The 21,842-nt window shown below is 51.1% G+C and overlaps 3 protein-coding genes across 4 annotated transcripts in view; 1 reads left to right on the top strand and 2 right to left on the bottom strand.

Annotated features, from left to right (window-relative positions):
• The window catches only part of CEP41 (centrosomal protein 41), a 14,506-nt gene extending 7,619 nt beyond the window's left edge, over nucleotides 1-6,887 (top strand). For both annotated transcript variants that reach the window (XM_074573149.1, XM_074573148.1), the window contains exons 4-11: nucleotides 1,186-1,247; nucleotides 2,309-2,378; nucleotides 2,852-2,987; nucleotides 3,977-4,128; nucleotides 4,409-4,476; nucleotides 5,219-5,333; nucleotides 5,521-5,736; nucleotides 6,181-6,887. In XM_074573149.1, the coding sequence (XP_074429250.1) occupies nucleotides 1,186-1,247; nucleotides 2,309-2,378; nucleotides 2,852-2,987; nucleotides 3,977-4,128; nucleotides 4,409-4,476; nucleotides 5,219-5,333; nucleotides 5,521-5,736; nucleotides 6,181-6,314 (953 nt within the window). In that variant the 3' untranslated portion in view covers nucleotides 6,315-6,887. The remainder of the gene's footprint in view (nucleotides 1-1,185; nucleotides 1,248-2,308; nucleotides 2,379-2,851; nucleotides 2,988-3,976; nucleotides 4,129-4,408; nucleotides 4,477-5,218; nucleotides 5,334-5,520; nucleotides 5,737-6,180) is intronic.
• Nucleotides 6,888-10,024: 3,137 nt separating this feature from the next.
• On the bottom strand, nucleotides 10,025-13,378 carry LOC141738056 (carboxypeptidase A1-like). Its single transcript, XM_074573147.1, has 11 exons — nucleotides 13,229-13,378; nucleotides 12,936-13,017; nucleotides 12,597-12,731; nucleotides 12,417-12,518; nucleotides 12,173-12,274; nucleotides 11,979-12,080; nucleotides 11,739-11,849; nucleotides 11,403-11,493; nucleotides 10,820-11,019; nucleotides 10,443-10,527; nucleotides 10,025-10,295 (listed from the first exon to the last, which is right to left on the bottom strand). The coding sequence occupies exons 1-11, from the start codon at nucleotides 13,351-13,353 to the stop codon at nucleotides 10,108-10,110; spliced, it is 1,323 nt and encodes a 440-aa protein (XP_074429248.1). The 5' UTR covers nucleotides 13,354-13,378; the 3' UTR covers nucleotides 10,025-10,107.
• Nucleotides 13,379-14,147: 769 nt separating this feature from the next.
• LOC141737663 (carboxypeptidase A1-like) lies at nucleotides 14,148-18,516 on the bottom strand. The gene is made up of 11 exons (XM_074572602.1): nucleotides 18,434-18,516; nucleotides 17,644-17,725; nucleotides 16,759-16,893; nucleotides 16,508-16,606; nucleotides 15,887-15,988; nucleotides 15,710-15,811; nucleotides 15,464-15,574; nucleotides 15,154-15,244; nucleotides 14,809-15,008; nucleotides 14,421-14,505; nucleotides 14,148-14,335 (listed from the first exon to the last, which is right to left on the bottom strand). The coding sequence occupies exons 1-11, from the start codon at nucleotides 18,496-18,498 to the stop codon at nucleotides 14,148-14,150; spliced, it is 1,260 nt and encodes a 419-aa protein (XP_074428703.1). The 5' UTR covers nucleotides 18,499-18,516.
• Between the last annotated feature and the right edge of the window lie 3,326 nt (nucleotides 18,517-21,842).

Genomic DNA, 21,842 nt, shown 5'->3' with positions numbered 1-21,842 from the left:
TATTTCTTGGGAGAGTTTAGATTTGCTAAACGGTAGCTTCAAGAGCTGTAGGCAGTACTTGGTTACAGCTGCAGTGCTTGACACGGGAAGAATTTTGTCCATCATCTTTGCCTGTCCCTGCAAGTGCAGGATAGTTTTGGGGTTTTTTTTTTGTTGGTGGTTTTTTCTTTTTTTTTTTTTTTGCCGCCTGTGCTATCTTCTTTCTAACTGTAAATTTCCCAAAGGACAAGGCTTCCATTACTTCCCATGGGAGGCTATTTCATATCAAGATGTTCCTACTGATACTCGTCTTAGCTTCTCTCTCCTACCACACACACCCTTTTGTTTCACACTAGAAGGCTCCTCTCTTCCTTGCGTTTATGCATCTCGACTATCTGTATGCAATCAGACTTCCATCCTTGTCATCACTTACTTAGCACTGGTAATCTCTGCTCTGGTTGTTTGCCAGTTGTTCCAACAGACCGCTCGGTTTTCTCGCTGCCTGAGCTTTGTCTTCAGGCTTAAGACTCAATTAGTCCAGTTTCTCGGTAGCAATTAGGTGCGCTTCAAGCTGGTATCCGTACCAATCTGCTGTTCAGTTTTCTGCATTAAACACCTTCTGTCAGTTATCCGTTCCTTTAGATATCTGTATCAGCATATTGTAGGAATTAGAATTTCTCAGATAAAGTAAGAAAACCTGGAGCATTTAAATCGGTAAGATTAAACATACATGTTTAGCTTAGTATTTGAAAAGACATAGTCTTGAGATACAGTGCACTGTTTCTACTGTAGATTACACAAAATGAAAACTCAAGTAAATTAAATCTTTTGGTTTAAGAGGCTTTGTGACCATAGCAGGCTTCAAAGAACAGCAGGCAAGGTGATAAACTCATGAAGCTGCTTCCTGCCTCCAGTGAGCACAGAAAGCACAAAATAATACAGGTTTGGGTCTAAAAGCAACTAAATCTGCTTTCTCTGCTTTAATCACATCTGGACAAGATTTCTCTTTATAACTGGTGTTACTTTTCACAAAGTCTTCAGGTTTGCTCCTCCGATTCTTCAGCACAAGCTTAGTGCCCAGAAATCCTGCCTTGTTGGAAATGAGATTCTGCAAGAAGAGCTGGGACTAAGCCCATTACCCGATGTTTGCAAAAGCTGGCAATTAACTGGAAACTGACATTGTCCTCTTCTGTTTTGTTTTTGAAGATTACAGATATAAAAAGGATGAGCTGTTTAAAAGACTGAAAGTGACTACTTTTGCCCAGTTGGTATGTATTGGTCCCTCGCTGGCCTCTGAAAGCTATCTTTTATAAACAGCATTTTTGCTTTGTCTAAAGCTTTCTATGTATTTATGTAGCCTTAGTGTATAATTCTTCCCTGTCAGCTTCTTCCTGTCCTCATAGATTTCCCTAAATAAAAGCAAACCGTTCACGCCAAATGTTTTCAGAGTAGTCAGATGCTTTTAGTTGCAAACTGAAGATTGTAGTGACTCTGTCTTTGAAATTTGTTCCCTATTTTTTTGCCCATTAACTTAAGAGGATCTTCAAGCCTCTTACAAAAGAAAAGGGCTATCTAAAGTAGCATTCAAATCTGCTCTCATCGAGATTTGTGTCAAGGAGTCACAGCCTAAAGCCCTCTCTTATAGTGGGTTTAACTGCAGAAGATGGGAAGGTTGTGACTGCAAGGCTTTCCGCGTATTTTTTTAATTAAAAGGAATGCATCAAAATATTAAAAAATGGAAAATTTTGTCAGTAAATAAAGAGCTGTGCGTTGCTTACGTGTTGGTTCAAGAAAATTAGTAAAAACTAGAAGAAGACAAGCTTGCCTCTAAGGAAAGGAGGAGAGGGAAGGCTAAACTTGCAGATATTGAAGGAGTGGTTTCTGCAGACTCGTATCTTTAGTTCCACCAGATTGTTAAGACCAATCCTGTGATTCTCACTGCCGCGATGAAGTGATTTATTTTGTGAGTATCGCAGGTCTGCTCTCACAGACCAATTAACCACGTGGAGTTTTATCCAACGTAGTGTACGCTCTGAAATGTTTCAGTGACTGAACTTCATAAAAGTCGGAAAAATATTCTGCCTGCATGGCACATCTGGCTTTTCTTTATTATAAGGTTGAACGTTCTTTTTTTGCTACAACTTTTGCTTAATAAAAGGACAGACTTGCAGTACAGGCATCCTATATGTGACCTTGAAGTCCAGTAGAAGTTCCATTGAGTTAAATGTGTTTTGGCTTGAGGATTGTTTTTCCTTAAGCTGATCCCCGCTGTCTTTCATTGTCGGTGCATGTGTATCAAGGTATCATTGCTTGCTTTTGTTTCCTGCAGGTCATCCAGGTTGCCTCTCTATCTGATGAAACCTTAGAAGTGACAAATGAGGAGATCCACAAGCTGGAAGGTAACAATATTTATTGTAAGCACAAAGAGAAAGAGCTGGAGATCACTGTCATGTGGTGAACTGTGTCCTGACAGACATAGCTGACTATCAGTGAGTCTTTTAATCAGGAGGAAAAAATAACTTAACCTGTGGCCTGCAGCCGTTCCACTTTGGGAACAGAAACACTCCTAAAACAGAAAGGCTTGAAAATAAGAAAGGCCTCATGCTGCCAAGTTTATTGTAGTAACTCAGTAGATATCATGCATCGAGAATTACATTTTTATTGAATTCTTGAAATGAGATCTTGAGCCTTTAAAAATCATGTGTCTCTATTATTTTTAATATGAGGCTCTCAGTAAGTCATCCTTATAAGAGGATGAAGATAAGGCTGTCTTTAAGGGACATGCTTTCTTCTAAGAATAGAAACTGCGCTTAAAACCTGCTTGTTTATTTCCTGCAGCATTTTAACTCTTTGTACCCTTTTCTCTCCCCAGATGGTGATTCTGTTGCTCCAGATGCTGAAGTCACAGCAGGAACAAATGGGAAAGGAAGCCCCGATGGGACACCTAGTCCGGTCCTGTTCATAAACAACACAGGAGCCGGGGAATCCTATCGGTCCACGCTGCAGAGGTGCCTGATAATAATACACTATTTTCTTCCTGTCTTAGCAGATAATTATTTTTATTCAGCTAGCTATTTTAAATTGCTGCTAAGTGGCTTTATATTGTATTTCTCATTAAAGCCTGATTTTGCAGGTCTGGGGATGTGGGTGTGAGCGATAGGCAGGTTTTCATGTTTGAGTGAGTTTGGTTTGAGGCTGTAACCCAGCACCGCCACCTGATAATTGTCTAAATGTCTGACAAAGAAATATGTTTGTGGGATTCAATCCAGGTCCCTGGGTTCAAGAATCCATGTTACAAACTGCTCTGGTAAACTCAGTAATGTACCTTCCTGATGATCTTAATGGATTGTCCTGTGATTGAGAATAAGAGTCTGATTTCCAAACCCACTACATCCCTAGTCGAGGTCAGAGATACCGGGAAGACGCTGTAAGAGGAAGCTTGGTCTCAGCCCTTCCCTTGCTGCACCTGTGCAAGTGTTAACAGAAGAGTTGACAGGCTTGGCGATCACGTATCAAAGCCATCAATTTAGTCACCACTAAGAGTATCAGGAGGTTTCTGTTCACGTCCTGTATGCAGTCCGGTGACGAAATGGGAAACCTCTGCATAGCACTGCTTGTAGATGACTGACAGTTATTTATTGTGTCTGACTTGCTGAGATCTTGACACTGGCAGCTTCTTAGAATTATTCTCCCTCACCCCAAAGTCGCTTATGACATAAAACACCTGGAATTAGCTGATCCAGAAGAGTATGGTATGTTCACATAGCAAAGCTGTACTCTGTTTATTTCTTTATATTGATAAAAATAAAATCAGTCTCTTATAAGGTAATGGAAAGCCTGAAATAGAATCTTTCCATTTTTATGTGGTGTCTGGCTGTACTGGAAAGTAATTGGGCTATTGGAACAGTTGATGTTTTCCATCACTCTGACCTGGCGAAGAAGTACAGAAGTGTTCAGAGTGACAGTTTGCACCGTAATCTTCTCTTTCCTCTTGTAGTGTGATAAGTGGCATTGGTGAACTTGATATAGAAAAGGACACTCCAAAGAAAGTGGACGCTCAGGCTAAAGACATGCCTTATCCCGACTGCCCCTTCCTGCTTTTGGATGTACGAGACCAAGATGCATACGACCAATGTCACATTATTGGAGGTGAGGAGGCCACGCAGCAGCCTCGTGTCAGCTGGGATCATATGTTAACTCTTTCTGTCATTCTGGCTGGCTTCATTTTTTTCCCCCCAAGGTGGGACATCACTTGGGTACAGAATGTTCTCAGCACTCATCTTCCCTGGAAAGGGATGAGGGGACCGAGCTGATGTTAGTCCCTTATTCAGTGGGTTTTCAAGTCTGTTCAACTCTAACAAGTCTGTGTCAGTTGTGTGATGGTTGGTATTGAGCCGCTATATGATTTTTCTCTTTTTCTCCTCTGCAGCTTATTCGTACCCTATTGCAACACTGTCTAGAACAATGAACCCATATACAAATAGTATTCTGGAATATGTATCCTTTACATATAAAGTGCTGGAATAAAATAAATAAAATTGAGGGGATGTCAGTGGGGGCTTCCAAAATCAATTGTAGCTATAGCAGTCATTGTGACCAGGACAATGCTTAACAGACAAAATCTGGTGATTTCAAGGAGGGTGGGAGGGGAGGTCCTTTATGCTGTCTGTGATTGCCTGGTGGGAGCTGCCTGAATTTGGCTTTTCTTGGGATTTTGACTGCTGGAAAGCAAAGCTGTACTACTTGGACCCCCTTCTCCTGCTGTTGCAGGAGTGCTGGGCTTCTTGAGGGATGCGTTCATCAAATCCTTTGGCTTCCTCTCAGCATGTTGATGGGAATTGGCTTTTCTGTGGAGGACAGAAAGAGGATTATTAGCTAGGATTAGGCTGATAATTTCCTGGATTGTTAGCTCGAGGGTTGCAGCGGAGAGGGGAGGCTGTAAATGAAGGTGCTTCTTGCTATTGCCTGTTCCTAACTAACCATCAAAACAGTGGTGGACACAACGGGGCTGTGCTCCAGTGGGGATTAGGCTGTGTTCTTCCAGCATCTGGTAAACTTCAGCTACTGAGAAATCGGTTTTAAAGCACAGGCGAAGGGAAGGCATGCCTGCCTGATGCTCGCAAATCAAGTAGGGAGTCTGTCTACAGTCCCATTTGTTTGTCTCTCTTTTTTTCTTTCTAAAAGATATTAATGGTCACCTTTGGTTTACAAATGAATCCTTAGCTCTTCTATCTATCAGAAAAACGCACATGGAAAAATCATCATTTTGTATGACAATGATGAGAGGTTAGCCAGCCAGGCAGCAACAACTATGTGTGAGAGGGGCTTTGAGAACTTGTTTATGCTATCTGGAGGTAAGTGGGGATGGGCAGGACTCCCTGAGATCTCCGTGGGTATACGGAGAGCAGAGAGCAAGGATTGTATGAGCTGGAGGTTGGAAAGAGTTGGATATTCAGCTCTGTTGAGTGTCTGCAACTGATAAAATCATGGATCCCTTCTTAGCTGGCAGTCACTAATAACGTGTGATCTGTATGTCTGCAGGCCTGAAGGTCCTTGCACAGAAAATCCCAGAAGGACTGATCACCGGCTCGCTCCCCGTGTCCTGCCAGGTGGCAGGTCCCCCTGGATCTGCCCGAAAAAAGACCTCTCCCAAAGTGCCACCCACACGTGCTGAGAATAAATGGAGATTCACTGCAGAGGATCTACAAAAGATAAAGTACTACCTGGAAGAGGAGCACATTCCTTCAGACACTGCCAGTAAGACTCCAGGACAAATGCTGTAGCTGCTTTCTGTAGCTCTTGAGCCTGCCCTGCAGCAGTTTGCTTTGCTGTTTTCTCTCCATGAGACTGCTGGGAGAGGGAGAATTTTTTTTTAAACTGTCTGAGAAGATCCACCAAAACCTATGCTATGCTGATCCCAGAGGACTTAAGTCTTATATAGCTACGTGATGGCAAATCCTGGCCCAGCTGAGGGCGGGCATATACCGTTCTGTCTTTCAAATTCTTAGCCCTGCACAAGTAGATAGAGACTGCCTAGAACCCCCTGCCGAATTATTGATGGCTATATATGTTTACAGGGAGAGCTAGAGAGACAGCCAGGGGCAATAGATCATTGGTGTGTCTCTATGTTCTGTCATTTGCACAGCTTCTGATCTTTTCTGTTTGATTTTTTTTTTTTCTCCCCCCCTGCCCCCTCCCCAGGCCATCTTAGTCGTGGTTCTTCAGGCCGCAATTCCAAGGTGACAACCGCGAGGAGCAGCGCCACTGGCAACGTGGCATCCCTCACTGCCCGCTCGTTCAGCAGGAGCAGCCTCCAGAACAGGCCGTGGAAATAAGCAGCGGTGTCTTCCAGTAAATGAATGTCCAGGTTCTGGGAACCCTGAGCAGTGCAGCCCGTTTGTCATTTTAGGAATCCGCAGGGAAAAGCAGCAGTGGTATGTAAATGGCAGCTCGGGTAAGGCTGGGGGAGCTGGAACGGTTGATGTTTCATAGAAGCAGGAACGGGATCGCTTTGGCAAGGCAGAATTTTAGGTACAGTGTCAGGACAGAGTTATCTAATCAATTTTGTAGGGGAGGGAGGAAACTGGTAGTAAAGCCTGTGACCAGTAGAAATGGTTCTGCGAAGCTTGTAGTTCAGAGGAGTGAACTTGTGTCTGTAACACACTCCTCCTGTGCTGTGCCTGGAACCACAGACTGTGCAAACAGGAGAACGCATGTGAAGATAAATGGGCCAGAAATCATCCATGAGCAAAAAACGTGTTTTGTAGCAAAGATACAGACATTCAGCAACTTGCCAAAATGTTGGAGAGAGAATTCCGTAAGTTTGTTGGTTCGTTTTATTGGGGTTTTTTTAATTTTTATGTTAATGAACAGAAGTATTAGTAATAAAGATGTTTGTGGAAATATCACCCAGCATGGCACTGTAACCTGACAGCCACATTTACTTGTGAACAGTTTGTGAAACAATTCTGTATTTTTAAAGGTGAGCTGGAGGAGAAAATAACTTCATTTTCCCTCTTTTCTCCTTCATTGTCTAGAAGGCTTGGCTTCTAACTGTGCTTTTTCTGCTTTGTTCCTTGCCGTTGTTAGAGCTACTGTGTGGTGGTTTTGGTTCTAAATGAGATTAAATGAGAGAGTAAGGCTGCCAGATGTGCCGAGCAGGGTTTTAGCTGGCATTTCTTAGGGCAGAATCATCTGCTGTGCCCTTCTTCTTGGTGTGCAGGCAAGGTGTCTCCTTAGTTCGACTGTGCACCGGTGGTTTGCTCCTTTTCCGACTTGCCAGAGCAGGTTGCTGGTCACTAGAGCTCTAGAAAATGATGTATGTGGAGGAGCCAGTCACTCTTCTGCTGACAAGGCTGACTTCCCTAACCATCATACAGGCAGCTGCGAGTCAAGGTTGGGGAGCAGGATGTCATTTTTGCTTCGTAAAATGATTTTGTGATACTTGGAGGCAAACTGTATTCTTCAGTGGAGCAACGAAGAGCTCTGCGGTCCCGGTGTCTGATAGAGGCTGGAAATGTGTTCCCAGCTACACCCTCGCCAGTGCTTTTGGAGTAGCCCCTTTAAGGTTAGAGGGGCTTCTGTCCCTAAAACCCAGCAGGAATCATGAATTGGGTAACTGAAAAGGGCAGGAAGATTTCATAGATAATGAGTATCACAGTTTTCATCCAATCCGTTCTTCCACCATAGCAGTATTGGCGGGATGACCTGGAAATCATCTGAAACTGCCCGGTGACAAAGCAGAGTTGCCTACTAGAGACATCGTAGGTGGTTACGGAGGGATCCTGCTCTCTGGCCTTTACCTACAGGATTGCTTAGCTTGGTCCAGCTTTGGCTTCTTGGTCTTGTGGGGTTTTGTGTGTGGCTTTTTGGGTTTTGGTGGGGTTTTTTCCCCCCTTTTTGAAGTAGACAAGTAATCTTTAACAGATCCCAAAATTCCCCCCTGGTGCAGACCATCAGGGGATAATTCTGGTGAAAGGGCAAAGTGAGAGAAATTGCACATAATTTCCAGTTTGGCGGTTTAAGACTTGACATCCCTGAGCACATTTATCGTGTTTATTGTGTCTCCATGAGTCTTAAATCAGAGGAGTGCTGATACAGGGAGCGGCAGTCGCATCCTGATGAGAGCCATAACTTCAGTCCTTTCCAGAGAAGAGCGAGGTGATCAGCACAAACCTCTGATGCTGTGTTGGGATCCCCCGGAGGGAGAATAAGGGGACGAATCAAAGGGCATAGGGCAGAGCCAGCATTTAAAAAGTACTGAATGAAGTACTTCAGAGCTGAATGCCCCCGTGTGTTCAAATACACATCTATATTTTTATATGTAACAAAATCTGATTGCAGGGAGGTAACTTAAAGCTCTCGGCTTCCCAAAGAAGTCCTTGGATTTTAAGTTGTACAAACCAACTCTAATTTGTACAAACTCCCTTTCCAACCCTTCCGCTAAGGATTGCGCGTGTCCTGGGGTTCCATGAGCAGCGTGTGTGTAAGTATGTACTGTAAGGGTTGGGCTGGTCAGGTATGAAAATCAAAAATTTAAAGGTATTATTTCAGCCCATCCTTAGGAAGCTGGATGCGTCTTGCGAACCGCTCTGTGTTCTTACTTGATCGCACTTCTGGAAGACTTCTTGTTGGTTTAATTGTAGGCATGTTTATTTTGAACGAAATAGCTCGTCTTCCTGTGTCAGGCCGGTTGGCTTTTCGTGGAACAGCAGCATCGCTTTTGGAGATTAAACTGGTTTTTAAACGTTCCAAGTGGGAGCTGCAGGGACCTGGATCTTGTCTTGTGCTTGGGAAGCTGACTCATCTCTTGGGGCTTTAGTTACTGATTGACAATGCTATTAGGTGGCCTAATAAAATAAATAAAAGCTAAATAAAGTTTTCAAAGGAGTTTGGTACTGAAGCATCGCAGAAATGCCCCATTTAGCTTTGAACGTGTAATGTGGCGCTCACATCTGCGTAGTCTGACCTTGATGTCTGGAGTCTGCTGCTCCATCCCGCTCTGTACGATACCTCCGTTTTTATGTTGTCATGAAATAAAAACAATGAACAAAGCATAATTCAGTTGGTATCTTGCCTAGGCATCATGAAAAATTATACTATTGGATTGATGTAGCTGAATGTGCACCGAAGAGGTGAGAGCCATTTGTTACCCCCTTGAAAGATGGGGCCTGGTACAGCACACAGGGTCTCCCCGGTGCGCGAGATCTTTCAGCTCCATGAACGCTTGGAAGCGTATAAAATGCGTCTTTCTGAAAACAGACATGAGAATAGTGGTCGTTGTGTCGGCTTAAAATCCTGATTTTGCTATCCGGCTGTGGGAGACAGATCCAAAATCCCTGGCTGCTCGGGGCTGCGTGAAAACCTCCTGAAACGGAGGGACGAAACTAGTCTGAGCTCTCTGAGATCCTCCAAATCCAGGGCATCAAAGGAAGAACTGAATGTACTTTCCCATCGTCTCGATGGATTTGTCTGGTTTTGGCCTCTTTAACTTGATATGGTTTGGAGAATAATGTCAAACTATATAGTCTGGAAGTTTTAATTGTTTAATTTAATAAAAAGTAAACGACACCATATGGTTGAGTGCTTCTTTTCAGTTTGAGCTTTGACAACTAAAGCGAGAGTGTGGAACAGCAGGGGCTTGGCTTCCCCTCCCCGTGGGATTGCAGCGGGTGAGGAGGGACCAGCACTGTGAGTTGGTGTTCAACCACAAAATCACGCTAACCCAATTTCCTCATGTCCCGGAGCCACCCCAGTTCCCCGGGAGGGCTGGGGAAGGTGGGTCCCCCTCCTGCTGACACAGCAGTGGTGTCCGAGGTCTCTGCTTACACGGTAAGTGTCAAACCGAACCTCTTTCCCTGCTCTGACAGAGGGAAAACAAGCACTTTGTTTTGTGTCCCACTATTTCCATGCCCTTTTAATGCCCTTTTCGGGCCACTGGGCCAGCACGTGCTGTTTATGTTGGCTGCCACCTTGTGCACCTGCAGCAGCGCTGAGTCAGTCTCGAAAAAAACCTTTTCAGCGTGAAAAAGGGAAAACAACAAAAGGCGTTTCTAATCCTTTACATTTATTTAATGCATTCTTTTCCCTCTCCAGCTAATTCAACCATCGCTCGGCCCCCGATCCCGGTTAGTAGGGATGGTCCAACGTGTACTGCATGATGACCTTCAGCGCCAGCCACGTCTCCTGGGCGGTCGGGACGATCTGTTTGGCGGGGAGCAGGAACCCGTAGCGCCCCGTGTCCCGCAGCTCGAAGGTGAAGGAGTACTTAATGCCCTGGTTGTACGTCCAGTCGATGGTTCCTCCGCTCGCCTGATCTGAGTGGGGAAACAACAGGAAGGATGCGAAACGGTAGTCGCTCTGCGTCGTATGGATATTTCATGGCACCTATTGTCTAAGCCGAGGTGTGAGCGATGATTTTGGCTTATTTTGGGGGAATCGCTTCTGCCCCCGCCCTTACTTACAGATAGTGGTGATGATGCTGCCGTACTTGTAGTTGGTGCCGTACAGAGAAGACAGAGCTGCGACAGCCTTCTCGGAAATCTCATGCTGGGAATACACAAAACAGAGAAAGATGAGCTAGAGGAGGGGAAATCCTGTGGGATACAGCCTGCAGGAGAGGTTTTTTTTTTTGCTCGTGCCACAGGAAAAAAGGATGCTAAAGCTCAACGGCCTTAGCCTGGGTGAGTCCCCAGGGGCTGGCAGAGGAGCCAGGGCTGCTTCCCAGCTTGCCAATGCCACCTTCACAGTGCAAGATGGAGGTTGCTCCTCCTTGGAGAAGGAGGAGAGCAGCCTCGCGTCATCCCAGCCTCCTTCAAACCTCCGCATTAATTAGCCCTACCAGTTCCTTCTGGTCAGGCACTGGGGTGGTGGTGTAGCCGTAGGGGTAGAGCAGGAGCTGGGAGTAGCTGTGGATGGAGATGAAAGCCTTGATGTTCCCATGGCTCTTCACGAAGTCCACGATGGATTTCACCTCAGGCTCTGAGTTGGCATAGGGTCCATGGTATGTCTCGGAGCAGGCGTTCCCGCTGGCCCCAGGCCCTGGGGAGAAGTGAAAACACAGTGTTGTGGGTGTTTGGTGGCCTTTGGGTGGCTTGGAGAGTCACAAGGGTGAAGGGCCTTTTCCATTTCCAAGCCCAAGAGCTTTTCCCACCCCTCAGCTGCTTGGTGGCCAGCAAGGAATGCTCTTTGTGGCTCCTCCTAAACATTTGTATGATGACTTTCATTTGTGGTCACCACCATGCTGGTCACTAGAGGACACCAAAGCCCTGGTGGAGCCCAAACCCACGTCTCTGCCATGGAGAGCAAATCCCATCTCTTCCCCAGGGGATATCACATGGGTCTTTCTGAGACAGAAATGGCCTCAGACTCTCCACTTGGAGGATGGAAAACGCCCCCTGTGAGGTTAGGGGGAGAGCTCTGACCTCCGAAACCTGCATCCCAGTTGCGGTTGGGGTCCACACCGACGCAAACGGAGCCAGAGCGCCTGGACCTGGTCTTGCGCCACATACGATTCTGGAAGGGCAGAGCCATCTCAGCTGGTGTCCAGGGCAGGAGCTCCACCAGCCTCGAGCAAGTGGGGGGGCTGACATCTAGCGGGGCTAAACGTCACGGCGGTCCCCTTCCCATCGCATCCCATGGAAATGTGGACAAGGAGGCTTTGACATTTTGGGGGCCTTGATGTTCAGCACCCCAATCCTGCTCCCCAGCCCCATCCGGCATGGCTGTAGGACCTGGGGGGAGGAAAGATGGGGCATTACCTGGGTTTGGGTGAAGACGAAGCCGTCCGGGTTGGTGACAATCTCCAGGAAGATGTCCATCTTGTCCAGGATGGAGGCCACACCTTCATTATTCTCATGATCTTGGACAATCTAGAGAGGGTGGCAGTTTGAGGGTCCCTGGTGCTGCTGGAGCACCGTCCTCTCTGTGAGGTCAGCCACAGTGGCTGCAGGGCCTTGTGGCCCTTTGGGGACGTAAGCCGTATCCAGAGGTGCCCCTACCTTCTTGGCAAACCAGACGCCGCTGGCTTGCGTCACCCATTCGCGGGAGTGGATGCCGGTGTCAATCCAGATGGCTGGGCGGTTCGTCCCCCCTTTGCTGAACTGGAAGAGCAGAGTGTGTGTATGGGGGGGGTCAGCTTTGCCCCTGGCCCTGCTTCCCCCCTCCCGTCGCTCCATGAACCCCAAATCCTCACCTTGAGCACGTAGAGGGGACGGTTCTCCGTCGACCGACCGATCTCAAGCTTGCTGACCAGGTTGGGGTTTTCGGCCACCAGCAGGTCCATGAAGGTGTAGATCTGGAGGTGGGGGAGAGGGATGGGAGGGGTCATGCCTGGCTCATCCCCTGCCCTTGATGCACATGGAGCAAAGGGCTTTGTAAAAGCAATTCCAGGATGTCATTTCCCTCCCCAAAATGCCCCAAATCTTGCGCTTTCTCACTTCATCCAGGCTGTGGTAGGTGGCATAGTCGAAGGTGTTGGTGGAGACTGGCAGCCCACGGCGGCCGCGAAGCATCTCCATCTGCTCATCATCCACCAGCGTCTGGGGGACACAGGGCAAGATGAGACTTCACCCTCCGCCGCACCGAGCCCCCGTGTCCCACCCTCTGCCACCGCTGACCTGCACGTCCTCAATCATGATGGAGTAGGAGATGCCGTTGGCCTCCAGGTGGGCTTTGAGGGGCTGCAGGCTGGGGAAGGGCACGCGGATGTCGACCGGGTGCCCCAGGCCGCGGGGTGCAAGCCAGAAATCCAGCTGGAGGGGGAGAAAACAAGATGGGGGGGGGGTCAGATCTGGCCTTGGGCTGCCCCCCCCGTACCAGCTTCTCACCAGCTGATCCCCATCATCCCACATCCAGCCCCATCCCTGCTCTACAGCGTGACTTAGGGGGGTGCGAAGTGCAGGGCATGGGCTGGGGAGGGTGTCCCCAAAAACGACCCCCGCTGTTGCCCCCGGTACCTGCAGCTCCTCGAGGTCCTGCAGCTCCTGCACCTTCTGCAGCTCCTCATCGTTGGTAGGGGTGATGCGCAGCACCTGGTGCCTGCAGGGTCAGGGGGTGCTGGGGGGCGCGGGACCAAGCTCTGGCCCCCCCATGGCTCCAACCTATCCCCCACCCCGGGGATTTACACTGAGCCTCTTCCCAGGGCTGTCTGTGTCACCTCGCTGCTGAATCAGCTCCTCCTGCCCCAGCCGGTGCCACCGTCCCCATCCCGGCCACCCCCCCACGCCCCCCCACCAGCCAGACACCCTACCCAATAAAAGTCTCGGTGCCAGCGGCCACTGCCACCAGGGCAGCCAGCAGCACGAGGGCCCTCATCGTCAGCCGAAAGAGCCCGTCCTGTGTCCCAAGGGCACCCCAGGGCCTCTTAAATCCCATCAGGACGGTGGCCGCCAGCCCGTCTGTCCCCTTTCCCACGGCCGTGGGAAGGCTCCAGCTGGCTCCGGCCAAGGTTGGGCACCGCACTCCCGCCGTCCCCCCTCTGCCGCATTCCCGATCCCAGCCAAACCCGTCCCGGGAACCGGCCAGGGCCGTCGGTGAGTCACCTGCCAGCGGGGCAAAAGGCGGGGAGTTGCCAAAATCCCACCACCCACGGCTGAGGCTCAGAGCCGCGGGGAGGAAAAGGGCAAAATTGGGTAAAGAAAGCGCGAGATGTGGATTTTGGCATGGGGTGGGGGGGAGGGGGTCCAGCAAGCTGGGGACCTAAACTGTGGCCCCGTTTCAGGGGGTGGTGGTGAGGAAATTGGTTTAAAGTTTGGCGCAGGACAGAGGTCAGAGCGGGTGATGGTCATCACAGGTGGAAAAAAATAAAATAGCAAATGCCTGAAAGCACTTTGCACCCAGCGATGGACCTGAGGGTGCCCAGTGTCCCCCCTCCCAGCCCCAAGGGAAGGGACAATGGAGCAACACTGCGCAAAACCCCAAAAATCTGGGGTTTGTTGCCCAAAAAAACATCCATTCCCTCCCAGGTCCTTCAGGGCTGTTGTCCCCAAAGGATGGGGACTTGTAGGGCCAAAGCCACAAGCGGGGATTAAACACCTCCAGGGCTGGGAATCCTTTTTCATCATTTTTTGGAAGTCTAGCGTGAAAAAAATAAAGGTGCCAGCCTTAAACTGTCAACGGTCTCCAGGATTATTTATTGAGATGAGGGGACACCGTGGCAGTCACCAGGCTCAGTATGGATTCTCCAGGACGTGGACCATGATGTCCAGTAGTGCCGGCCAGGTCTCGGTAGCGGTGGGGATGATCTGGGTGCTGGGCAGGAGGAAGCCGTAGCGTCCCGTGTCCCTCAGCTCGAAGGTGAAGGAATATTTCACCCCATTGTCATAGGTCCAGTCGACGGTGGTGCCGTCTGCCAAGTCTGCGGGGAGAAGAGGGGAGATGTGATCCCAACGCTGAGTGTTCGTGGTGGACACGATGCCGCAGGAAGGAGAAGGGACACTTACAGATGGTGTTTGCGATGCTGCCGTAGGAGTATTTCGTCCCATACATGGCAGCCAAGTCGCTCACCGCCTTTTTAGCCAACTCATTCTGCAAGTGAATGAAAAGTGATGAGACCTGGTGGACCAAGACCTTGGGGCAGCAGAAACCCCGGGGCAGAGGGATCTAGAGCCCAGCATCATTTCCCACCCCCTCTGGTCTTGCTTTTCCCCAAAACACCCTCAATTTTTGACAGACATCTTGCAATCGTCCTCCCTCTGAGAACCAAGTGATGAGCTTCAGTGTGCAGGTTGCATCTAACGAGAGAAGGGAGAGTCCTGCAATGATCCGACCGGACTCTTCCAGCAAGGCTGGCGGTTCCAGCCCCATGTCTACGTTTTGGGGCCATCTCACCAGTTCCTGGTGATGGGCTGCAGGACCTCTCTTGTAGCCGTAGGGGAAAAGCAGCATCTGGGAGTAGCTGTGGATGGAGATGACCGATTTCACGTTCCCATGGCCTTGGATGAAGTCCACGACGGCTTTCACTTCGCGCTCAGAGTGGGCATAGGGGCCGCGGTAGAGGTCGGAGCAGGGATCGCTGCTGGAGCCGGAGCCTGGGGCAAGACGGAGGAGGCACCATGCGGGGGGGCTGCCCTGGGGAAGGGTCTGTGTCCCCCAGGTCTCTCCTCTCTAGCAATAACCTTCATGCTTGAGGCACAAGCGGTGCCCAACATGGGGACCTGGTGGCCTGGCTCTCACCTCCAAAGCCTGCATCCCAGTTTCGGTTGGGGTCTACACCGATGCAATCAGAGCCGGCGTTGACGGACCTTGTCTTGCGCCACAGGCGGTTCTAGGAGCAGATGGGGGCGAGAGTGTCACAGGGATGTGAATCCCCCCGCCATGGGGGACAGACGATGCCCTCCTGCCCAAGCATCTCCAGGGATGGCTGGAAACCTCCTCCACCATCCCATGCATGAAGGACCATCCCTCCCCACCCAAAAACCATGACCAGACATGGCTGCCAGAGCCAAGCTCCAGAAGTTCCCCCCCGCAGCGTCCCTGCGCTCACGGAGCTGTGGGTGAAGACAAAGCCATCAGGGTTGGCGATGATCTCAAAGAAGATGTCCATGCTGTCCAGGATGGCGGTCACAGAGGGGTCCTGGCCATACTCCTCAGCGATCTGCACGGGGAGAGGAGTGGGAGGTGCCTCGGTGGCCCTCGGGAATGAGGGATACGACCGAGTGGCACCGCAGGGAGGTGTTAAAAAAGGGCTGGGGTAAGAATTGGGGTCTCATGTCCCAGGGCACACGGTCACCTTGTTGGCCGTCCAGACACCGGTGGCTTGGGTGATCCATTCCCGCGAGTGGATGCCAGTGTCCAGCCAGATGGCCGGCCGATTTGATCCCCCGGTGCTGAACTGCAGAGAGAGGGGGGGGTTCAGCCCCGCACCCTCCCAGGGCTGGGCAAGGTGAGGTTGCCCCCCCGTACTCACCTTCAGCACGTACAGGGATCTGTTCTCGTAGCTCTGCCCGATCTCGATCTTGCTAATGAGGTTGGGATGATCATCCACCAACACGTCCATCCAGTCGTAGATCTGAAAGGAGGAGTTGCTGGGTGACGAGGCTCGCTCTGGCTTTCCTTTGGGTTTTCAGGGTATCCAGCACCAGATGCATCATGCAGCGCTTCCCTGGAGAAGATCTGGTGCTTCCCCGCAGAAGACCAGGTGCTTGGACCCCTGTGCAAGCAGGGATGTGCACACAGCGAAGGTTTTTGCAAAAGCAGAATGAACAGCGAGGGGAAAAAAGCTCCAAGATGCCCCAACACCATCACAGCCTTCATCAGCCACCCACTGGTCACCAAGCACAGGGTTTGACCCCCAAAATGAAGTTGAAGGTGTCTTCTAGCAAGGTGGGGAGATGCCAGGAGAGGCCACGCTGCATGTAGAGGGATGCCTGGTCTCCCAGCTCAGCTAAAACCTCCACCCAAGGAGGAGAGATGTGTCCTGGGGAGGGTCTCGCTGCCATCACAAACATCACCACATGGATGCAACCATGGCATGGGCTGAGGGTCAACCCCAGCAAGACAAAGCAAATGCTCTGCAGAGCCAAAGTACCTCCTCTATCGTGTGGTAGGAGGCAAAATCGAAGGTGCTGGTGCTTCTCTCTGTCCTCCTGGACTTCGTCATGTTTTTCTTTTCCTCATCCAATAATTCCTGTTTAGGAGGAGAAAAAAACCCAAACACCCACAGGCTGGAAGGAAGAAGGGATTGGGTTTTTTTCTTCCATCTCATGGTTTCCAACTTTTTGGGGCTTCTGTTGGGACCGAGCCTTGCGAGTTCATGTTGCTCCCCGCCACAGCCCTTACCTGCACGTCCTCGATCATGATGCTGTAGGAAATGCTATGGGACTCCAAGAAGATCTTGACCGCATGGAGGCTGGGGAAGGGCACCCGGAGGTCGGCTGGGTGGTCAGGGCTGGTGGGGTCACGCCAAAAGTCAACCTGGTGTAGAGGAGAGCAGAGAGCTCAGCTCCATCCCATGCTGGTGCTCATCTGCTGAGCTCCCCGGCACCAAAAGGGGTCTCATAGGAGTTTCCATTGAAGGATTTAAAAAGGTTTTAGGACAAGTTTTGGGACACGCATGGGTACCAAGATGGGTCAAGGTCCCTTTGCCTCACTCAACGGACCTTCTACAGAAACATCTTTCAGCCCACGTTGCCTGTTGGCTGCAAAGGTCCCTTTGAATGATGAGTATTAGTGATTTGAGCAGACACGGTGAGACACCGGGGTCGCTGTGTGCTGGTTTTGCTCTTTGATTCGATGGACGTATCTCCTTACATCAGCTTGGCGGTGCAGATGCTGTTGCCCATCACCCACCTCTCTCCTGCTGCTCCCACAGCTTAAGTTGTTCGCTGGGATTCACCCCCCACCGAAGCAACCAGGGGAAAACGCAGCGGGAGCAGAGTCACATCGGAATTCAAGCCAAAAAGGGAATAAATGCAATGACATTTTAGGGCTGAATACTCAGCCTGGGAACAGCGATGCTGCAGTGGACGGGGTGTTCCCGCTTCACCTGAAACAGGAGGGCTCACGGTGCCCCAAGCTAAATATTATATTTACATCGTTATAAGTGACACGTGTGCAAAATGGGAAGGAAAATTGGATGTGAGGTCGAAAGGAGGAGGGAGCCCTAGGTGTCACCAGTGTCTCTGTTTTACGCCGGGGGACGCTCGGGGCCCCGTCGCAGCTCACCTGCAGCTCTGCCCGCTCGCCCAGCACCCTGAGCAGGGCGATCTGCTCCTCGTCCCTGGCTGTGATGCGCAGGACCTGGTCCCTGCAGGGAGGCACAGCCATCAGAGCATACGGCAGGCATCAGGGGACGTGGGGGGGAAGGAGCTGAGCCTCCAGCGCTGACGTGGAGCCATCAGGGTGGAGGCTGCGAAAGGTCTACACCAGCTCGGTGGGTTGGAAAGTGCATCAGTTGTTGGAGGTTTGGTGTTGAGAGTGAAAAATGCAGGTTCAGAACAGCCGTGATGGGAAAAAGAGCAAGTGCCAGAGAGCCCGTGGTGGTCTCCGTCCTTCCTTTGATCATGAGAGCTCCCAAAATGTTAGTAAATATCAAACATATAGACATTTTCTAACAGAGCCTCTGCTCCAGCCCAGCTGGGTTCCCCTGGGGATGGCTCTGGCCCCCAGCAGAGAAGGAACCGCTCTCCCTTCCCCAGCAGCAAGGTTTCTCCCTCCCAGTTCAGTCCTTCCCTTGGCAAAGCTCAGGGTGATGCTCCCAGGATTCGGCATCCCCTAATTTCTACCCTCCGCAGTAGCCAGGAAGGTGCTCAAAACCTCCCTCCAAAGCTGGGGTGAAACCCCATCTCTCCTGGCGTCCATGTGGCAAAAGCTGCCAGATTTCCCTCCTTTGGGATGTGGCCCTTCTCACTGACCCCCAAAGGAGGGCAGACGGGGCCGGACACCTCTCACCCCAGTCCCCATCCCCGTCCCCACCCAGGGTGCCCCACCACCCCCTGCTTTCGGCAGGACTCACCCCACGAAAAGCCGCTCGCTGCCGGCGGCTGCCACGAGAGCGGCGAAAACCAGGAGGATCTTCATGGTGAGTGGATGCAGAGGAGCCTCAGGGTGCTCCCCCCTCCTCCAAGGGTATATACAGCCCCCCGCTATAGTGCTCCGGGGGCACTCGTGGACCTTCTCACCAAGGCCACATCTGCTGTTCCTGCGGAGCCGGCAGCGACAAACAGATTAGCCGGGAACGGCTCCCGCCAGCCCAAATGTTTGCTTTATTTGGCGAAGTCAAGGAAAGAGCAGCCAAATTAGGGAGGATCTGATAACGTCTTCCTCGGCGCTGAGGAGGATGCGCACCCACGCACCCAGCTCGACGTGAGTAGGTGTCACGGTCACCGTCATCACCCAACCCACGGGCGGGGGACGGTGGTGACGGTGGGGTCGTAGGACCCTGTAATACACAAGGACACGGCGCTTTGTTTCCATTAATTTCTTTATTACAGGTTACTCTTAGTAAGTTAATTATGATTAGCAAGTGTATATTACAAATTGCTGCAAAATTACCAGCAGAGAAGCAAGTATATATACGTATATATTTTTATGACTAATTACTTACATGCACACCTATCTATCGTATCTAAAATTCAAACTATATCTTTCAAATCATTACCGGTGCCGTTCCCCAAACCGCTCCCGGGAGTGGGGCCAGTTGTCGATGGATGAAGTCTCACTTCAAAGACGATGGGCGTCACGGAGACCGGAGCCAGGCGTCCCCGGCGAGGATCCCAGGGGTCGCACAGGGACCTTCACCTGGGGGTTATGCTCAGAGAGAGAGAAACAGGGGCTCGGTTTTGGGTGGAAAGTGAGTTATTTTTATGTCTTTAGTGTAGATGCATGAGTAGGTGCAGGACAGCAGCTCCGGGAGCAGCCGTTGCTGATTTCTGCTGTCTTAGGAGGTCAGTTGGTTATAGTGGTTCCTTTGTTCCGTGGGTTATAGCAGCGTCTTTGTTCCCCAGGTTATAGCAGCGTCTTTGTTGTGCCCTTATCTACGATGCCCCTGAGCTCCCACCTGCTCTCGTCAAGGATGCTCCGGGTTGCCGGGCCGGGTTCCCAGGCTGGCAGACACCACCTCCCTCAGTATTTTAGCAGACATCTTCTATCCGTGGTTTTTCCCACTAAAACCAGGTAATCTTTCTGGTTGTGCCCACGGCAGGGTGTGTGGCAGGGAAGGTGTCAAGGCTGGGGCTCCGTTACAGCTTCATAATGTGGAACCGGTGACATCGGTGAGCTTGTCCTGGCTGGTGGGGCCAGGGGGCAGGTCCTCATTGAGGCAGGATCACAGGGTAGTTGGGGTGGGTCACAGAAGGTCTGTATCGGACCTCCTGGACGAAGCAAGGTCAGCTCTGGGGGCAGACCAGGACCCCCATGTTGTGTCTTGGAGTCCCTGGGCAGCCCCTCTGGGCGATGTGTCCCACTGCTGGACTGTCCTCCTGGTGGAAAAGCATTTTCCTGTGTCCAGCCTGTCTCTCTCTTGTTTCAGGTGACGCCATTGTCTCTCCCATCACGCTTTGTGGTGAAGACCTTGGCTCCAGTTTCTCAATAACCTCTTCGTAGGGATGGGAGGGTCCCCATTAGGTCACCCCACCCCAAAGCTGTCTCATCTCCAGGCCAAACCAGCCCTTCTCCCTCATCATCCCATGATGGGACACATCCTGCTGTTCCTCTTGGTGGCCTCCATTGGTCTTGCCCCAGGTCTCTTTGGTGTCAAGTGTCCAAAAACTGGATGCAGCTGCCATCAAGCCATGCACTTGCAAGAAGAGGGGCCTGGTGGCCTCAAGACCTGGACAGTTGGAATGAGCTTCAAAGGCAGGGCGAGGCCACAGGTCTACAACCCTGGCTGAGGCTCCTCAGGCTCTGCAGCTCCTGCCCACTGCCTGCCACGAGGTCCCCACACCGGTGGCAGATCGTCTGTGTCCAAGAACCAACCGTGTACCCTGGGCCATCCCCCTCAGCAGGGTTTTACCAGCGGCGTTTTTATGGCTGGATGAAGGACAGGATTCTGGAAGGGTGGGTCAGTTTGGGAAGCAGGTGGCCACCAGCCATGGCCACGAGCAGAGGGGACAGAGATACGTGCAGGGAGCACCGGCTGCCCCGTGCTCATGTTTGCTTTCCAAAACAGCTGCTATTAACCCAAAACCAAACCCACGCGGTGCTTCCCGATGCCTCAGCTGCACCTTCGCCTCCTTCTCCCTGCCGAGAGCCGCGTGCCCTTTGAGTCTGAACTGGCATTTCACCCGCTCCGTCAGGTGTGTTCGCTCTCCTGCCAACCCCCGGGATCACAGGGCACGGAGATAAACCTGTTAGACTCGATAACCTCTGCGGCAGCAGCAAGGATTGCTGATCTCCGATCCTTCACGGCCCTGAGCTGTTTGCTCTTAATCCCCAAGAAATTAGGTGGGTGAACAACAGAACGAGAGAGTGGGGCTCTTGAGGGACCGTCGGACCGGCCGTGCTGGGTGAGAGCAGGCATCCTCCCACCTCCACCCTCCAACTGCGCCCCGCTGGGCAAATCTGGGAGGGAGAAAAGGGGCAGGACAAATATATGGGGACATGAGGCCAGGAGACCCCCCCCCCCTCCCACCAGCCCGGCAGTGTCCTGAGGCTCGATAAAGGAAATTAAATTCCTTTAATTAGTCTCACAGCCTGGATTATGCTGCTTGACATCAGGCCCTCCACACGAGCCCATTCTGTCCCCAGAAGCGAGAGCTGCTGCAGCTCCCAGGTTTACAAGAGCAACACCACGGAGTCGTTTTGCACAAAAAACCGAATTCTTCCCTATTCCCTCTAAACAGCCACTGGACGCTACTGGAGCGGACGATAAGGCAGGCTCAGGTAATCCCCCCCAGCTGTAGTTGCGCTCCAGGAATGGAGCAACTAACTTTCTCGGTGATCCAGTTTGTCATTCAAGTGTTTCAGCAGCTCTGAAGAGCTCACACCACTTTCAATCCACAAATTTCAGAAATACTTTAGAAAACCCGCGCCCTCACCCCGCCGCCGGGAGGCAGTTTCTGCCCTGGGGACAGGGCTGGTTGTGAGGAGGGGGCTGCTGCGAGGGCAGGGAGGTTTGCAGAGGTCCCAACGCACCGCTAAGGGCTCGGGTCGCTGCGAGCAAACACATTTCACATTTACTAATAGAGATGGAGCTGCAGAGGGCACCAGGCAGGACAGTTTGCAGCTCGGGGACGAGCATCACCTCCTTTCCCAGCACACCTTCCACCCTCTTATCGCTGTTCCTACCGTGTCTCACCGAGGCGGACCACAACCGTGTCCTAAAATCTTCTAAGGGGTTCTACCACGCGCACAGAGTTGCAGTGAACAAGACAAGCGTTAAAAGCTTTTTACAGGCAGACAGACACGCGTTGCTGTAGGAGGAA

This window comes from Larus michahellis, chromosome 1, assembly GCF_964199755.1.
Source record: "Larus michahellis chromosome 1, bLarMic1.1, whole genome shotgun sequence".
Classification (NCBI taxonomy): Eukaryota; Metazoa; Chordata; class Aves; order Charadriiformes; family Laridae; genus Larus; species Larus michahellis.
The sequence above is the reverse complement of the archived record's forward strand: the minus strand, read 5'-3'. Positions and strand labels throughout refer to the sequence as shown.

Excerpts from the sequence above, each read along its gene's own strand:
- LOC141738056 (XM_074573147.1), bottom strand. The coding sequence starts at position 13,353 with ATGGGATTTAAGAGGCCCTGGGGTGCCCTTGGGACACAGGACGGGCTC. Across the intron at positions 12,519-12,596 it reads TCATGATTGAGGACGTGCAG|ACGCTGGTGGATGATGAGCA; the intron begins GTCAGCGGTGGC and ends TGTGTCCCCCAG. Across the intron at positions 11,494-11,738 it reads TCGTCTTCACCCAAACCCAG|AATCGTATGTGGCGCAAGAC; the intron begins GTAATGCCCCAT and ends CTGCCCTTCCAG.
- LOC141737663 (XM_074572602.1), bottom strand. The coding sequence starts at position 18,498 with ATGAAGATCCTCCTGGTTTTCGCCGCTCTCGTGGCAGCCGCCGGCAGC. Across the intron at positions 15,245-15,463 it reads TTGTCTTCACCCACAGCTCC|AACCGCCTGTGGCGCAAGAC; the intron begins GTGAGCGCAGGG and ends ATCTGCTCCTAG. Across the intron at positions 15,009-15,153 it reads CTGGGATGCAGGCTTTGGAG|GCTCCGGCTCCAGCAGCGAT; the intron begins GTGAGAGCCAGG and ends GTCTTGCCCCAG.